The sequence below is a fragment of the Pongo pygmaeus genome, chromosome 4 (genome assembly GCF_028885625.2).
Source record: "Pongo pygmaeus isolate AG05252 chromosome 4, NHGRI_mPonPyg2-v2.0_pri, whole genome shotgun sequence".
Lineage (NCBI taxonomy): Eukaryota > Metazoa > Chordata > Mammalia > Primates > Hominidae > Pongo > Pongo pygmaeus.
The window spans coordinates 182,962,501-182,979,498 of record NC_072377.2 but is presented as its reverse complement, the minus strand read 5'-3'; the positions used below and the strand labels follow the sequence as shown (position 1 = coordinate 182,979,498).

Here is a 16,998-nt window from a genome sequence, read left to right as displayed (position 1 = left end):
AGAGGTTGTGGTGAGCTGAGGTCGCACCATTGCCCTCCAGCCTGGGCAACAAGAGCGAAACTCCGTCTCAAAAAGAAAAAGAAGGGCCTGCAGTGATGGTGTCTCTGATGGTGGTGGTGCATTGCACTGACGGTGTCTGAGTCTCCAGGGACGGAAGCCTGGGGCAGGCCACAGTATGGGTGTTCACCCTCAGACTTCTGTGACATGGCCTTGCTAAGCAGAAGAGGCTCGGCCACACACTGGCTAAGGAGGGAGGGATAGATCCAGTCCCCTCCTCTGTCTCCCTAAGGAACTGGCAGTAAGTGGCAGGTCACATCGCTCAGCCAGTTGTCTGGGTCAACAGGGAAGCCAGTAGTAGGAAAAGGAAGAGAAACAGTGGGGCTGTGATGACTGATGGAGGTCAATGGGTGTCCATGCCTCCTCTGGAGTTCCAGCATAACCTCACCATCTGCATGCTACACTTCACAGTTCCCTCCTTCCTCCATCCAGGAACCTCACTTGATCCCCTCACCAGCCCTGCGAAGCCCAGGGCTTGTGTGATAGGTGTCGATATTTCCATTTTACATAGGGGAAAACTGAGGCTCAGAGAGGGTAGTCACCTGGCCAGGGATGCACAGCCAGGACATAGTGGCAGGCTTGGGACTGCACCTAGGCTCTTGGGTTTGTCCTTCTGAAACTTGTCTGGCAGAGCATGGAATCTGACAGGCAGCTCCATGATGCTAGGTGATTGGCAGGTAGATCCTCGTGGGGGTAGAAGCCATGTGTTCCCCCACTTCCCCAGTCTTCTGAGGGGGTCTCTCCTGCTCCTTTAGGCAGGATGGGGCATTCTTGGCCCACTGCTGCCCCCTTGTGGTCTCATACCTTGTATCCTAATACCTGCAAACGTTTCAACCGCAAGCTTCAAAATGTAGAGTCTGCTGAGTCCTCAAAGCGCCTGGGGTGAGCACAGAAGCGGGAGAGGGATCAATGATTTGTTCAAGGTCCCAGCTGAGACACTGGGGAGCACCCTGCTTCACAGCTGAGCCTCAAGGACTGGGGGGCCTCAGGCCTCCTGCCAAGAAAGGCAGTACAGCCTCAAAGTACCCCTTTCTGGAAGAGAGAGAAGTACATTTACTGAGCCCTGCTGTGTCCCATGACAGCTAAACTAACCACAAGGATAACTATCCCTTTTTATAGATGAATCTGAAGGGGACTTACCCAGGTCTCTTTCCTCCTGGTCCCTAGGAGACCACTAGAAATACATGGGATGCTTCTGGTTATCACAATGATTGCGGGACACCCGGGCGTTCAGGGGGCAGGGCCAGGGATAGCGAACACCTGAAATGCATAGGACAGTCCTATCCAGTGACAAATCATCTCAACAAGAATCCCGGTGCCAACCCTGTTGAGAAACACCATGCCCTGGGTTCAAATCCTGACTCAGCCACTTCCATCCCCTACCCTCTTGGTCTCCAACATTGCCTAGAGGTCCAGGCATGAATAAAGGACAGATGAATGCTTGGCGTGGGGCCAGAAACAAGGAGTGGGCTTTTCTGAGCAGGAAGAAGGTGAGGCCTGGTGTTGTCCTGTGCCATGCTATAAGATACTCCTGGCCCAGGAAATGGCTCAGCCTGGTCTGACCTCCAACTATATCACCTCTTGACCCAGGAGCAGGTGAGATATTAGCCGGGCCCAGCTACAGCCTTCTCACCCTCTGCCTTAAAGCAGGAAAAGCCCCTGAGCCAACCTGATTACTCTGAGCTGCACCAGGCCACAGCTGTGGCTGGAGTTTGGGCTGCAAGACAGGGCTGAAAGGCGGGCCCCAAATAGGACTCACACACACACAAATACACACACACACACACGGTCTGTGAAGTCTTGATCCTCAGAAACGAAGTACAGGCTGGGTATGGTGGCGTGCACCTGTAGTAGCAGGTACTTGGGAGGCTGAGATGGGACGATCACATGATCCCAGGGAGGTAGAGACTGCAATGCTGCACTCCAGCCTGAACAACAGAATGAGACCCTGTCTTTAAAAAAAAAAAAAAAATACAGGCCACAAGCAGTTAACCTCGCAGTTAATTTGGGAAGAATTTTTTCCAAAAATCGTGTAAAATATTCAATTCAGCTTTACAGTTAAAAATAAGAAATTCCATTCTGTTAGGGAAGATGAAAAAGTCCTGTTGCATGGATGGTGGTGATGGTTGCACAACGATGTGAATGTACTTTTGCCACTGAATTGTATCCTTAAAAATGGTTAAAATGGTAAAATTTTGTTATGTATATTTTACACAATAAAGAAAAAAGAAACTCTAAATGTTCTTTAATAAATGCCTTAAGCGGCTGGGTGCGGTGGCTCACCCGGCCTGTAATCCCAGCACTTTGGGAGGCCGAGGCAGGCAGATCATCTGAGGTCAAGAGTTCAATAAAATAAAAAAATACATAAATGCCTTATGCATCTTACAACTGTATTGGGAAGAGAAGAAGAAATCAGCAATGAGGGAGTGAAGCAGAGGCCTGGGAATCATGATGTGGACAGAAGGGACAATCAGGAGCCTCCCCTGCACCGGCTGCAGTCGCAGGCCCGTGTTCCAGGGTTCTTCAAGACAGAAAGCCCCAGTGCCTCACCCCAGGAGGGGGCTTTTCTCTCATATCCCAGCCCCTTGGGAGGCTTTTTCTTCTCACTCCCTGGGCTGGGAGTCAAGAAGACCTCAGTAGGAGTCCAGCCTCTGCAGCCTTGCTGCGTGTCTGACAACAAAACCCCTTCCCTTTCTGGGCTTCGGGGTCACGGACATGTACCACAAGGAGGATTCCCAATCTCTCTTCTTGCCCAAACACTGCATGATTCTCTCAGCGTTGATATAGCTTGTCCGGTTCACCCTGCCTAGATTCTAGCAGGAACTATGGTGCCCTGAAGCTCAAGCCCATGGTGATCTCCTTGGTCAGCCCCAGAAGGGACCCTGGGCTCTCCTTCTGCCCTTCCTGCTGCCCCTTCATGGGGCTGGGAAAACCTAGGACCTGCTTCTCCCACCCTGAGGCCCCTACTGTGTACCAGGCCCGGGTGAGGTACCAGTCACAGACTCGCTCTTAGGCCTCACAGTTCATCCCGTTTTATGCACAAGGCGACTCAAAGACTGAGTGTGGCCCAGGGAAGGCCTGCAGGAGCTCCGAGCCCCGCCTGGGCGCCGGGAGCAGGGGCGGGGTCGTCCGGGACCCTTTCCCGGAAGGGAAGCCGCAGGGGCCTGCGGGGCGGGGCCTGCGGGGCGAGGCCCGCGGCGCGTCCCGGAACTAGAGACGGGGCGGCGCTCGAGTTCCCGCGCGGGGCTGCCAAGGCACGACCACGGGCCGGAAGGCTGCCAGGCCCAGTGGGCAAGCGAAGAAATGAACCACCGCAACATGGGCGTTTGGGGGCGGGGCCGAGTGCGAGCCTGAGCCCCAAATCCCGACCCAGGCAGGGGCGGGGCCCGGAGCGGGGCCTTGGAGGCCCAGCCCGCGCGGCGACGTCTCCGCGTGACGTCTCGGCACCGACTGACAGCCACCCACCATGGCCGCAGACCAGCGCCCGAAGGCCGACACCCTGGCCCTGAGGCAACGGCTCATCAGGTACCCGGGCGGGGGACGGGCGGCGGGGGGCGCGGGGCTGCGCGGAGAGGCACGCGCACGCACGACGCACGCACGCACTACGCACGCGCCTCCGGCTAGGAAGCCGCTGCTGCCCAGCCAGTCCGGCCACTGCCCCGGCCCGGCTGGAGCTTCTAGGGCCCGGAAGCGGGCGGCGCCGTTGGGCAGTCCCTGCAGGTGGTCTCCGGGGCCGCCTCCCCGACAGCGCCGTCTCCAGGCCGCCCAGTTCAGGAGACGGCCCGGCCCTCACCGCTGTTCGGCTGTGTCAGCCTCGCTTGGCAGCCTTTACCTCGGAGAAGACCTTCACCCTGGCACCTGAGAGGACCTCACCCAGAGTGGCCCGTCAGCAGCACCCGGGCCTGGCTCGAGAGTGACCTGGGAGGGGGCTGAAAGGGCAGACAAGGGAGAGTCGGGGGAGTCGGTTCACAGGCAGCACACTTGACTTGTGAGGGGGCCCTGGGTGGGACGGTGGGTGAGGTAGCCTCCCACTGGAGCTTAGGGCTGGCACCCAGCGAGGGGCAGCAGGACCACGTGGCTGGCAAGGAGCTGTTTAGGGCTGAGAGCCAGGCATCTAATGTTGGTGCCCTGCCCCATCCCATCGAGGACACGCGGCCTTACGGAGCCCCCGTGGGACGGGGCAGCCACCTTTTCTCAGGATCCAGGAGACTGACGTGGCCACATGCAGAAATGAGCAAGGAGGCCACAGAGGCTTAAAATGCTTTAAGAAACAATTCTAAGTTTCAGCAACTTGTTACCCCATCTGCTTCCTCCTTTGCAACCACCTGTGGAGTGGGGAGACAAGGCAGGGAAGCAGCACCTTGCCCTTCAAGCTTTTATTTTTCCCCCCAGAAACTGGGAAGGGGTGGGCGGGGGCCTGTGATGAGTAGACTTCACCCTTTCGGTCTTGAGACATGGCTCTCCACTCCTTGCCTGTCCCCACAGCTCTTCCTGCAGACTCTTTTTTCCCGAGGATCCTGTTAAGATTGTCCGGGCCCAAGGGCAGTACATGTACGATGAACAGGGGGCAGAATACATCGATTGCATCAGCAATGTGGCGCACGGTCAGTATCACACCTCAGGCCGGCAGGGCAGGAGAGGAAGGCAATGCTGTGAACCTGGTCCCGAGGTGACCTGAGATTGCCGAGAGGTGTGGAGAACCTGGGTGGAGTTGAGGCACTGTCAATATGCAGCGGAGGCTCAGCCTTTGCAATATAGCTGAGGAATTCTGCAATCTGGAGCTGTGCTAAACCAAGCAGGGGTCAGCAATCTAGGTCTGTGGGTCTAGTTCCACTTGGGACTGATGATGAGCTCACAAAGTGGCAGATGGCCCAGCTGTGACCAGCAACGTAGCACAGTGCTGGCCAAGTGCTGGGGTCATGGCAGTGCTTCAGCCCCATTGGCCATCTCAGGTGCTAGGCAAGGGAGCTGAAGTAGGAATTCAGTCATCTTGATGGGGCTTCCAGAGCTGATGGAAAGAAAGGGAGTCTGAGACTCAGCAGGCACATGGAAGATTAGTAAAGTTGAGGTTAAAAAAAAAAAGCAGAGACTCTAGTCTTAGACTGCTTGGGCTCAAATCCCTGTCCCCTACTTACTAACTTGTGATCTCAGGCAAGTTACTTAATTCTCGGTGCCTCAGTTTGCTTATCAGCAAAAGACATAATGATACTAGGTCCCCACTTTAAGGTGTTTGGAGAATTAAGTGTGTTAATTTATGTGGCTTGCTCTGAATGTGCCTGGCACATGGTGCACTCTCAGTACATATTCACTGTTATTATCCTTGGCCTTTGACAATCAAGATTACCACCAGCCACCTTGGCTGGTGAAGTGAAACCAGTTGACAGTTACCCCCCACCCCACCTTTGTCATGCAAGCCTCAAAAGGCCTTCCAGCCTGGGCAACATAATGAGACCTTGTCTCTACCAAAAAAAAACTTAAAAATTAGCCAGGCATGGTGACTGGTGTCTGTAGCCCCACCTACTCAGGAGGCTGAGGTGGGAGGACCACTTGAGCCCAGGAGTTTGAGGATGCAGTGAATGCCATGATCGCACCACTACACTCTAGCCTGGGTGACAGAGTAAGGCCCTGTTAAAAAAAAAAAAAAAAAAAAAAAAAAAGGCCTTAAAGACGTGGGCTTTCTAGACAGGGTTCTGCTGAAGAAGCTTTCCTTTTGCCAGAATCTCAGGAACTCCTGGATCTGCCTTTCCAGAACCAGCTTCTCTCTCCCTGCTCTGCCTTCAGACTCCCCTCTTTCTACCTCTCCCTCTAGAACTCCATCTGTTCTGGCTGGGTTTATAGCTTGGGGCTGGGGGAGGCCCAGTGGGACTGGCTGAGTGGAGCCAGCCGTGTGATGGAGGTGGCCCTCTTCCAGTTGGGCACTGCCACCCTCTCGTGGTCCGAGCAGCACATGAACAGAACCAGGTGCTCAACACCAACAGCCGGTACCTGCATGACAACATCGTGGACTATGCGCAGAGGCTGTCAGAGACCCTGCCGGAGCAGCTCTGTGTGTTCTATTTCCTGAATTCTGGGTAAGTGGACTGTGGCCAGCCCCCAGGAAGAGGGTGACACAGTGACAGAGTCGCTCGCATGGGCCCAGTGTGGTGTAGCCGACCGAGTGTGGACTCGGAGAGGCAGCCCCCACTGCACCAGGCTCCTGAGATTCCCGGCTGTAGGCCCTGATGCTTTTTCTGTTGGATCCAGTTTCCTTGTCTCTTATTGAAGGATGTTATTACCTCCTTTCTAGGATCATTGCTGGGGCTTAGTGAGGTAATATGTTCCTTTATTTCTGCCTTATGGATACAGCCAAAATCGCTGCCTGTGGGTTGCTCAGTAAGGAAGGAAAACATCAAGTGATTATTCAAAGAAATACAGAATTGCAAGGAGGGCTCTGGAGGAAGTGTACAGGGTATCATGAGGCCTAGAAAAAGGGAAGGGACCTGACCTGGGGATACAGGGAAGCCTTCCCTAAGGAAGGGCTGTTAAGCTAAGAGCTGACTGGGAGATAACTAGAAGAGGAGGAGGGAAGGGTGCTGCCACTGCATCAGAAGTCTCGTCAAGGCTGGGCACGATGGCTTATACATGTAATTCCAGGACTTCGGGAGATCGAGGTGGGTGGATCACCTGAGGTCAGGAGTTTGAGACCAGCCAGGCCAACAGGGCGAAACCCTGTCTCTACTAAAAATACACAAAATTTAGCTGGGCGTGGTGGTGGGTGCCTGTAATCCCAGCTACTCAGGAGGCTGGGGCAGGAGAATCGCTTGAACCCGGGAGGCGGAGGTTGCAGTGAGCCAAAATTGCGCCACTGCCCTCTAGTCCACAAGACAGAGCAAGTCTCTATCTCAAAAAAAAAAAAAAAAAAAAATTAGTCTCATCAAAACTCTTGTTAAGGTTGGTCACCACACAGAACTGCCTGTGCAAAGGCCCTGCAGCAGGAAAGAATATGTTACCCAGCACACTTGAGGAACCAAAAGAAGTCCACTAAGGGAAAGCAGAGGCTGTGAGCTGTTGGGAGGCAAGCAGGGCGTATCACCTAGGGCCTTCTCTGCCAAGTGAGGAAGCTGTCTTTATCCTAAGAGCATTGGGAAACTATCGGAGGCTTTAATCAGGAAACGATGTCTTACAGGGAACGGAGCGCAAGAGTGGACACTGTTAGGTGCCAGTTCAGTGGCCAGGTGAAAGGTTATGGTAGCTCACACTAGGATCAGCAGTGGAGACAAACAGGCAGGTGATTACAGTGTATCTGGGAGAGAACATTCCAACAAATCATAGGTGGTGGCGTTGAATTATAGTGATGATTATTGTGGCCACTCACACAGTACAGACATCTGCCCCCCAGATAATTTCTAGGAAGTGGAATTCACCATCTTCATTTTACAGATGGGGTAACAGCAGTTCAAAGAAAGGAACCTGAGCCCAGGCATTTCCCATGTCAAGAGCTGGAGCCTCTGGAAAGAGCAGGGAGCTGGTGCTTCCTCAGCGGTGATGGAGGAGGGGCATTCTTATGCCACCAGCTTTATTCTGTGTGGATTCCACTGACTTCCATGTTGCCAAATCCAAAGCAATCTCTTTGCTGCATTGTCTTACTCTGTCCCATCAGTAATTGACAGTTACCACTCTCTGGAAGTGCTCTCTCCTCTTGCTTCCAGGGCGCTGTGCTCTCCTGTTTTCTACCAGCTTCTATAGCCACTCCTTCCCTGTCTTCTTTGCTGATTCCTCCTGTGTTCCTTGGGGCTGATCCTGGGCCACTTTTCTCTCCGAGCCCTCTCCTCAGGTGATCTCTTCTATTCTCTTGGTATTACATAGCATCCATGTACTGGTGACTCGCAAATTTTTTTGAGCCCAGACATGTCCCATGTGTTCCAACTCGAGGTTCTAACTGCCCCTGTGACATCTGACAAACGTCTCCAGCTTCATGTGTTCAAAAGGGCAAGGGTTGATTGGACCATGGTACTGTTCTCCCTCACCTGCCCAAGAAGGCTGTCCCCACTCACCCCCACTCATCTTGCCCTGTAAAGAGCATCACCACCTATATCTGCTCCAGGCAGAAACCACACGCTCCACAGTCCTGCATCAATCCTGCCTCCTCCATCTCCACGATGCCTCTTAACTCCCTCCACCTCTCCATCTCCATGGCCACCACCTGCTCTCACCTGGTGTCCTCCTTGGTCTTCTCTTTCTACTTTTATTCTTAACTCAATTAGACACAGCCAGAGGCCACCTCCTAAAATGGGAGCTGACTCATGTCCCTTTTCTCATTAAAACTCTTCAGTGGCTTCACATGGCACTGAGAAGAAAACTCAGGCTCCTTCCCAGCCCTGTGCACATGTCCCCTGCATGTCTCCCCACTTCCTCTCCTACCCTACCCCCCTTAAGCCCCGGCCTCCCTCATCTTCTCCTGGTCCCCTGAGCACACTGAGCTCTTTTCCTTCACAAGGCCTTGGTGCATGCTGCTCCATCTGCCTGGAAACTTCTCCCTCAAGACTCGGTGCACGAGTTACCTCCCCATAGACGCTTCCCCTGACCCTCTGTGTTGGTCTGCTCTGGCTGCCATAAGAAAATACCAGAGAATGAGTGGTTTAAACAAGAGACATTTATTTTCTCACAGTCCTGGAGACTGGAAGTCCAAGATCAAGGTGTTCGCAGGGTTGGTTTCTTCTAAGGCCTCTCTCCTTGGCTTGGAGATGGCCCTGGTTGGTCTTCTGAGTGCAGGTGTCCCTGGTATCTCTTTGTGTGTCCAGATTTTCTCTTATAAGAACACTGGTTAGATTGGATTAGGGGCCCCCTGACGGCCTCATTTTAATGTAATCACTTCTCTTATCTCCATATCCGTTCACACACGGGCCATTCCGAGCTACTGGGGATTAGGGGTTCAACACATAAATTGGGGGTGGGGGGGTGCAGCTCAGCCCATAAACATGCCTCCTCTGGCTCGCTCTCCCAGGGCATCCATCTTAGCACTTAGAAAAATGATCACTTTTTCTTTTTTGGCTTTGTGGTGGCGTGTGTGTGTGTATTTATATATACACACATATATATATAAATACACAGACACACATATATACATACACACGCATTCATTTTCGTCTACAGTTCCTGGCTCATAACTCCCACAGCCCTTGTTACACTCTTTTATTACAACATTGGGTGTGTCAGGCCTCAGGAGACAATCACTCTAACCTCCTGCCCTTCCTTTTACCTGCCCAAGACAGGACTCTAATCTTCCCCACCTTTCTGATGGTGGGTCATAAAACTCTCATTCCAGAGAGGGTCCCACCCCATATCCTGGTAGAAGGAATCCTGCTGTCATGAAGCTTCCGTAAAAACCAAGGGGACTGGATTTAGAGAGCTTCCAGATAACTGAACATACAGAGGTTCTAGAAGGGTGATGCGCCCAGGGAGGGCACAGGAGGCTCCATGCCCTTCCTTCATACCTCACCCTATGCATCTCTTTATCTGTATCTTTTGTCATATCCTTTATAATAAACCAGTAAATGTATTTCCCTTAGTTTTGTGAGCCACTCCAGCAAATTGAGCCTACAGAGGGAATTGTGGGAACCTCAACTTGAAGCCAGTCGGTCAGAAGTTCCAAAGGTGGGCCAGGCGCGGTGGTTCACGCCTGTAATCCCAGCACTTTGAGAGGCCGAGGCGGGTGGATCAGAAGTTTGAGACCAGCCTAGCCAACATGGTGAAACCCTGTCTCTACTAAAAATACAAAAAATTAGCCGGGCATGGTGGTGGGCGCCTGTAATCCCAGCTACTCGGGAGGCTGAAGCAGGAGAATTGCTTGAGCCTGAGAGGCAGAGGCTGCAGTGAGCCGAGATCGCGCCACTGCACTCCAGCCCGGGCAACAGAGTGAGACTGTCTCAAAAAAAAAAAAAAGAGTTCCAAAGGTGGCCAGCATGGTGGCTCATGCCTATAATTCCAGTACTTTGAGGCTGAGGTGGGAGGAATGCTTGAGACCCCAGTCTGGGCAATATAGTGAGACCCCATCTCTACAAAAAAAGAAGTTCCAGAGGCCCAGACTTGCTACTGGTACCCAGGGGGCTGTGGGGCAGTCTTGGGCATTGAGCCCTCATGCTGTGGGATCTGATGCTGTCTCTAGGTAGATAGTGTTGGAATTGAATTGGAGGACACCAGCTGGTGTCCGCTGCAGAACTGATTGCTTGCCTGCTGGTGGGGAGAAATCCTTACAAATTTTTTGGAGTCACAGAAGTCTTCTGTGTTGATTGTTGTAGCGTGAAAACAGAGGAAAAACAATGGTTTGAGTTTTTTCCAAACAACTTTCATGACACGTACGAGAATGTAAATTCCAGGAGGGCCAAGGCCGTGTCTGTTTTACCTACTCTTTTTCCCCCAGCTTCTGGTACATAGGAGGCATTTGATATATACCAAACAAACAAGCAAGTGACTGACTAGTTGATGTCCTGAGAATCTTCATGCTGCTGGAAGGGTCCTCCTGCCCTCAGCATTTCTCTCTGGGAAGCTCTTGGACTACTCTCTCAGTCATGCCCACCTTTTCGGTCATAGGTCAGAAGCCAATGACCTGGCCCTGAGGCTGGCTCGCCACTACACGGGACACCAGGACGTGGTGGTATTAGATCAGTAAGTGCAACTCACAGCTCTACCGTTCCCAGAAGCCTGGCCCACAGGCTTCTTGGTGATCTGTGAGACTGACTCTGGGTGCCTTAGGCTGGGAGGATAAGGGGCCTGGGCTACTGAAGACAAGCGTGGCAGGCAGAGGATCAGGCCTGAGGCTCTGTCACCCTGGGCCACCATTCTGGGAAGGCAGCTCTGGGGAGCAGAATGCGCTTTGTAAGAGACTCAAAGGTGGTCCCACAACATTTTACATGTTCAAACTACCCCAGCAGTAGCTCCCATGAATTGAGTATGTGATGTGCACAAAGCCGAGCCTGACAGTATCAACACATTTAATATTCATTATAAACCAGAAGGAGGAACTCCCACCCCATTTCACAGCAGAGAAAACAACTGAGAGAGATTAAATGATGAGCTGCTGTCACATAGCCAGTCAGCAGTCTTGCAAGAAGTGTTGCTGACTCCAAAGCTTGTGCTCTTTCCCAGCCCAAGAACTTGGGGGCTCTCCCAGGAAAGTTGGCCTCCCCTGTGTGTCTTCAGGGGTGGGGAGACGATGGTCAGACTGGGCCAGGGAGTAGGTGCTGCCCGGACCCGAGCCTACCCTCCCTTCTCCTCCCCAGTGCGTATCATGGCCACCTGAGCTCCCTGATTGACATCAGTCCCTACAAGTTCCGCAACCTGGATGGCCAGAAGGAGTGGGTCCACGTGGTATGCACTGCCCAACTCAACAACAGGTCGGTGCCTGTCCCCAAGCCCGGATAACATGGCGCTGTCACTCCCCACAGGCACCTCTCCCAGACACCTACCGGGGCCCCTACCGGGAGGACCACCCCAACCCAGCTATGGCCTATGCCAACGAGGTGAAACGTGTGGTCAGCAGTGCACAGGAGAAGGGCAGGAAGGTAACCATGTCTGCGCCTGTCCAATCCAGCAAACAGTGAATGTCCCCTCCATTGTTGTCACCACCGCTGTGCTAGATGCTGGGAACCCAGAGAGAAAACCAAACGAGGCCCTGCCCTCCAGGAATCTGGGATAGGGGCAGTTTGGGCTCAGCAGAGAGTCTGAGTGCACTGCCTAGCATGGGCGTGATAGGCAGCCAGAGCCTGAGCAGGCCTTGGGAGACATCAAGGGGGGTCCTTGGAGGGGGTGCTCTCTGACACAGTAGGGGTCAGCCACTCCAGGTGGGGTGGGGAGTAGCAGAGGAAGGGCATCCCAATGGGTGGCTGAGGAACCATGTGAATGTGTGGCCAGGAGCTGATCCTGGAGAGGCAGGCAGGGTCCACATGCCAGAGGGCACCAGAACTATGCTGGGCAGCTGCAGTTCTGCCCTGGAGGCCCCGGGAACCACCAGAGTCTTAAGCGGGAGAGCGCTAAGACCTGGGGCCGGGGCTGCTCTCTGACTCCAGGGCTATGTGGAGGACAGATTTGAATGGGGCAGCTTGAGGTCAGGTGACCATGAAGTGGCCAGTAGGCCCCAAGTGAGCTGTGGGGAGGCCTGACAGGGGCAGTATGGTGGAGATGGAGTGGAGGCGCAGACATAGGAGAGAGAGGTGTGTTACCCACAGTGACAACAGAGGGAAGATTGTTGGCGACAGGTGAGGGCTCTCTGAAGGCTTCACTGAAGGAGTGACAGAGCCAGACACAGGAGGTACGACAAAGAAAGGCAGCCTGTGGGGCCAGAAAGGTTAGCAGAACCCGACCAGGGAAGCCTTGCCTGTGTGTTTCAGGTGCTCTGCAACCACTTCTATAAAACCTAAAAATGGAGATTGCTCTGATTGCAACAGGTGTGGGGGACCAGTACCCCGTCCCATTGGCCCTGCCCTCCCACCTGTAAGGCAGAATACGGTTGGGAAATCATTGCCATATGCAGAAGGGGTCACTGAGGGGTTTTAAACAACAGTGACATGCTCAGCTCTCTGGGTTGAGGCATCATCACCCTGGTGGCCATGTGGAGGATGGACTGGAAAAGGTATTCAGTTAGAAGACCTCTGCAGGAGGCAGGCATGTCCAGGCAGAGGGCAAGGAGTAGGTTTAGAGAGGAGGCTGAGGTAGAATCCTTGGGCAGTGCTGACTGATGGGTTGAGGGAGGAGGCGTGGATCAAAAATGGGGGACAGGGAAGGAACTGGCTTATGGTGGAAAAATCAGTGCATGTAGTTTGGGGCATGCCAAGTACTAGGGGCCTGGAGGCATCCAGGTGGTAAGAGTTGGCTGGAGGCCTGAGAGAAAACTGAGTCACAAACCTTCAGATGTAACATGGAACCCAAAGTAGGGGTGCAGCACTGATGGTGACTTGTCTTGCTTGGACTAAGCCAGCACTAGCAGGGCACGCTAAGCCGGTCACTGCACACCCCCATGGTCGTGTTCCCAATGTCCATCTCTTCACAGATTGCAGCCTTCTTTGCTGAGTCTCTGCCCAGTGTGGGAGGGCAGATCATTCCCCCTGCTGGCTACTTCTCCCAAGTGGCAGAGTGAGTAGGTGGGCAGGGTCTGCCCTAGGGAGGGCAGGGGTCTAATGAGGTTTTCCAACCTCTGGTCCAAATCCCAACCTTAGCCTGGCCTGACTGCCAGAATTTGGAGACAAAGCCCTTGAAGAAATAATGGCCCAGAGAAGGCCAGCCATTGCCCAAGGTCCCCACCTTAGTGCTGGCAGAGCCAGGGTGCAAAGCCCCGAGACCTCCTGGGTCCTGATCTTATCCCTCTCAACCACAGCCCCCGTGTCAGTCATCTCCTCTGCCACAGGCACATCCGCAAGGCCGGAGGGGTCTTTGTTGCAGATGAGATCCAGGTTGGCTTTGGCCGAGTAGGCAAGCACTTCTGGGCCTTCCAGCTCCAGGGAAAAGACTTCGTCCCTGACATCGTCACCATGGGCAAGTCCATTGGCAATGGCCACCCTGTTGCCTGCGTGGCCACAACCCAGCCTGTGGCGAGGGCATTTGAAGCCACCGGCGTTGAGTACTTCAACACGGTGAGTGACGGCTCTAAGTCAAGGGAGCAACATGGGTTCTGATAGGTCCCTGGTGATCAGCGTGTCCTTAGTCAGCAAAGGCTACAGGGGTAGCACTGTGCCCAGCACACACTTCCAAGACACTGTCCTTAAGGAGATTATAGCCAGGTCAGATAAGAAAACATAAAACATCTTTTAAAATTAGTGTCAATCCAAAAGCTGTCCCAAGGGACCATTTCTTATAAAATATATACAAAAATACAAGTCCCTGTCTTCCTTCCAGCAGATGCCGCCCATTCTGTGCTAGGCCCTGTGTCAGGTGCTGGAACTTGAGCTGGTTAAGAGTTGTGAGGAGTGTGGTGTGCTTGGGTAACACATGATCTCGGAGCAGAGTTCACATTGCAGTGGCTCGCTGTCTTTGGGGTACAGGGTCAAGAGCTTTCCCTGAGTGACGCTGACACATGCATATTCAGTGGCCCTGAGGCAGCATTTGCAGGGTAGGTAAGAGGACCATGGCAGGCAGCAGGAGCCCCACAGGAAAGAGCCGAGGAGTCTCACTGATCTTGAAGAATGAGGACCACAGGAGGGTTTTAATCCCGGAGAGAGTACCCTTTGGAAAGATCTCTGGTGCTCAGTGTGGAGAAAGAACTGGAGGAAGGCAGACTGGTCCAGGGAGGAGAGGAGGAGGCCCAGAGGAGGAGGGTCAGGGACAGAGGGTTGAGAATTCACTGTAAGTTCCTCAAAAAGAGCCAGTTTGAATTGGGGACTGAAACATGTCAGGATTTGGCAAGATAGATAAGGCAAGATAATGTCCTTAGGGGTGAGGGAAGTGACACTTTGGGGCATTCAGCCAAAAACCATCACTCTGTGTCCACGTGACAAATAGAGCCTCAGAGAAGCTCACTGTCGGGGAAAGACAGGCTCACAGACACATGGTCATGACAGCGTGGAGGATGAGTGGAAGTAGTGTGTTCACAGTGCTGTGAGAGCACAAAGGACATCCCAGGCAAGAGGTGGGTGAAGAGCTGTGGGACAAGCAGTGGAGGCTTCATAGAGAAGGCAAGACCAGATCTCAGTCTGGAAGGCTGAGCAGGAAATCAAGTGGGTTGTGTAAGGGGAACAACAAAGGCCCAGTGGAGCAGCATCCTGACTTTTGTTTATTTCTTTGTTTTACTTGACCCTCAAGTGTACATAATTAGATAGTATCCTTGGTTCATGGAAGACTCTCAACATCTGTCTGTGCATAGCCCTCTTCTAGTTATTCAGTTAACCTTTATTAAAGTTCTAAGCACCTGGGAAGCCAGCATCCCTAATGAAAGCTTAGACCTTGATAATATCATGCATCGCTCCAGATGTTCCCACCAATTCCCTCTTATTGCCTCCTCCATTCATCACTCTGAATAACCATGGTAACCATCACTCTCAATCCCATATTATTTAGTTGTTTTTTGACTTTATATGAGGTCTATCATGCTGTATGTACTCTGGGGATTTTTTTTTCTGCTAACATATCACTAAGAATCCTCCCTATTGCCTGTCACGGAAGTTCATTTGCTTTGACTGCTTTATAATCTTTATATAAATGTACCACAGTTCAGTCATCCATTACTATTGATGTGCTTTGAGGTTGTTCCATGTTTTTTTTTTTTTTTTTGCAATTATGAACAGTGCTGCTTTGAAGTTTTCCTAAGTCTCTGTTGTACGTGTAGCAGGAGTTTTTCTCAGGACTGCACCTGAGGGTGGAATTGCTGGCTCATGTGGCATGTGTTCACCCTTAATTTTAAAAGATAATGACATTTGTTTTCTAAAGTAGTTCACAAGTTAACACCCCACCAGTAGTGTATATAGTGTATATCCTTTTTTTTTCGTTTTTTTGAGATGGAGTTTCGCTCTTGTTGCCCAGGCTGGAGTGCTGTGGCGCAATCTCGGCTCACCGCAACCTCTGCCTCCTGGGTTCAAGCAACTCTCCTGCCTCAACCTCCCCAGTAGCTGGGATTACAGGCATGTGCCACACCTGGGTAATTTTGTATTTTTAGTAGAGATAGGGTTTCTCCATGTTGGTCAGGCTGCTCTTGAACTCCTGACCTCAGGTGCTCCGCCCGCTGCAGCCTCCCAAAGTGCTGGGATTACAGGCGTGAGCCACTGCATCCGGCATTGTTCTTTTTTTTTTGAAACGGGGTCTCACTCTGTCACCCAGGCTGGAGTGCAGTGACGCGATCTCAGCTCATTGCAGCCTTTACTTCCAGAGCTCAAGTGATCCTCCCACTTCAGCCTCCCGAGTAGCTGGGACCACCGGTGCATGCCACCATGCCCAGCTAATTTTTTGTATTTTTGGTACAGATGGAGTTTCACCATGTTGCCCAGGCTGGTCTCAAACTCCTGAGCTCAAGCGATCGGCCCACCTCGGCCTCCCAAAATGCTGGGATTACAAGGCATGAGCCACTGCACCCGGCCTATATCTTCTTCAGTGCCTTTTAATTTTTGCCAGTCAAGTGGAGCATAAAACAGTAGCTTGTGTGGTCTTGATATGCCATTCCCTGATTTCAGATTACATGAAGTATCTCTTCATATGTTTATTGACCATTTGTTTGCTCTTCAATGAAATGCCTATTTGTGGTCGGGCGCGGTGGCTCACGCCTGTAATCCCAGCACTTTGGGAGGCTGAGGTGGGCGGATCACGAGGTCAGGAGATCGAGACCATCCTGGCTAACATGGTGAAACCCCATCTCTACTAAAAAATAGAAAAAATTAGCCGGGCGTGGTGGCGGACACCTGTAGTCCCAGCTACTCGGGAGGCTGAGGCAGGAGAATGGCACGAACCCGGGAGGCGGAGCTTGCAGTGAGCCAAGATTGCGCCACTGCACTCCAGCCTGGGCGACAGAGCGAGACTCCATCTCAAAGAAAAAAAAAAAAAAAGAAATGCCTATTTGTGTCTTTTGCCCATTTTTTTATTGAGTTACCAGTGCTTAATTTTATTTGTGGGAGTTTTGTGTCTGTTTGTATATGTGTGTGTCTGTTTGTGTGTGTATACCAACACATACATATCTATCTATTTTTTATGCTAATCCCTTGTCTATTGTGTATTTGTGAATACGTTCATCCAGTTTATAACCTGTCTTCACTCCCTTTACATATTTATAAAGTTTTAAATTTTAACATTGTCAACTCTATCATTTTGTTTCACAGTGTTTTTCATATATTGTTTAAGATATCTCTCCCTACTCCAAGTTATAAAATATATTCATTTATGTTTCCTCTTAAGTCTTTTAACATTTTGTTTTGACATATAGGTCCTTAATCCATCTGGAGTTTATTTTTGTACACGATGTGAATCAGGAATCCAATTACATCCTTTGTG

The 16,998-nt window shown here is 52.0% G+C and overlaps 1 protein-coding gene across 17 annotated transcripts in view; it reads left to right on the top strand.

The window, feature by feature from the left end:
• Positions 1-3,225: 3,225 nt before the first annotated feature.
• Positions 3,226-16,998, top strand: part of PHYKPL (5-phosphohydroxy-L-lysine phospho-lyase) — a 27,630-nt gene continuing 13,857 nt past the window's right edge. For 8 of the 17 annotated variants that reach the window (XR_010126501.1, XR_010126499.1, XR_010126500.1 and 5 more), the window contains exons 1-8: positions 3,260-3,582; positions 4,543-4,661; positions 5,969-6,128; positions 10,627-10,701; positions 11,316-11,403; positions 11,481-11,597; positions 13,082-13,164; positions 13,406-13,661. Coding sequence is in view for 10 of the 17 variants with exons in the window: in XM_063665643.1 (XP_063521713.1) it covers positions 3,524-3,582; positions 4,543-4,661; positions 5,969-6,128; positions 10,627-10,701; positions 11,316-11,403; positions 11,481-11,597; positions 13,082-13,164; positions 13,406-13,661 (957 nt within the window). In the remaining 7 variants the exon portion in view is untranslated. Of the gene's footprint in view, positions 3,583-3,616; positions 4,046-4,542; positions 4,662-5,968; positions 6,129-10,626; positions 10,702-11,315; positions 11,430-11,480; positions 11,598-13,081; positions 13,165-13,405; positions 13,662-16,998 lie in introns of those variants that run through there. The other 9 variants (XR_010126503.1, XM_063665644.1, XM_054487593.2 and 6 more) reach the window with 7 other exon arrangements.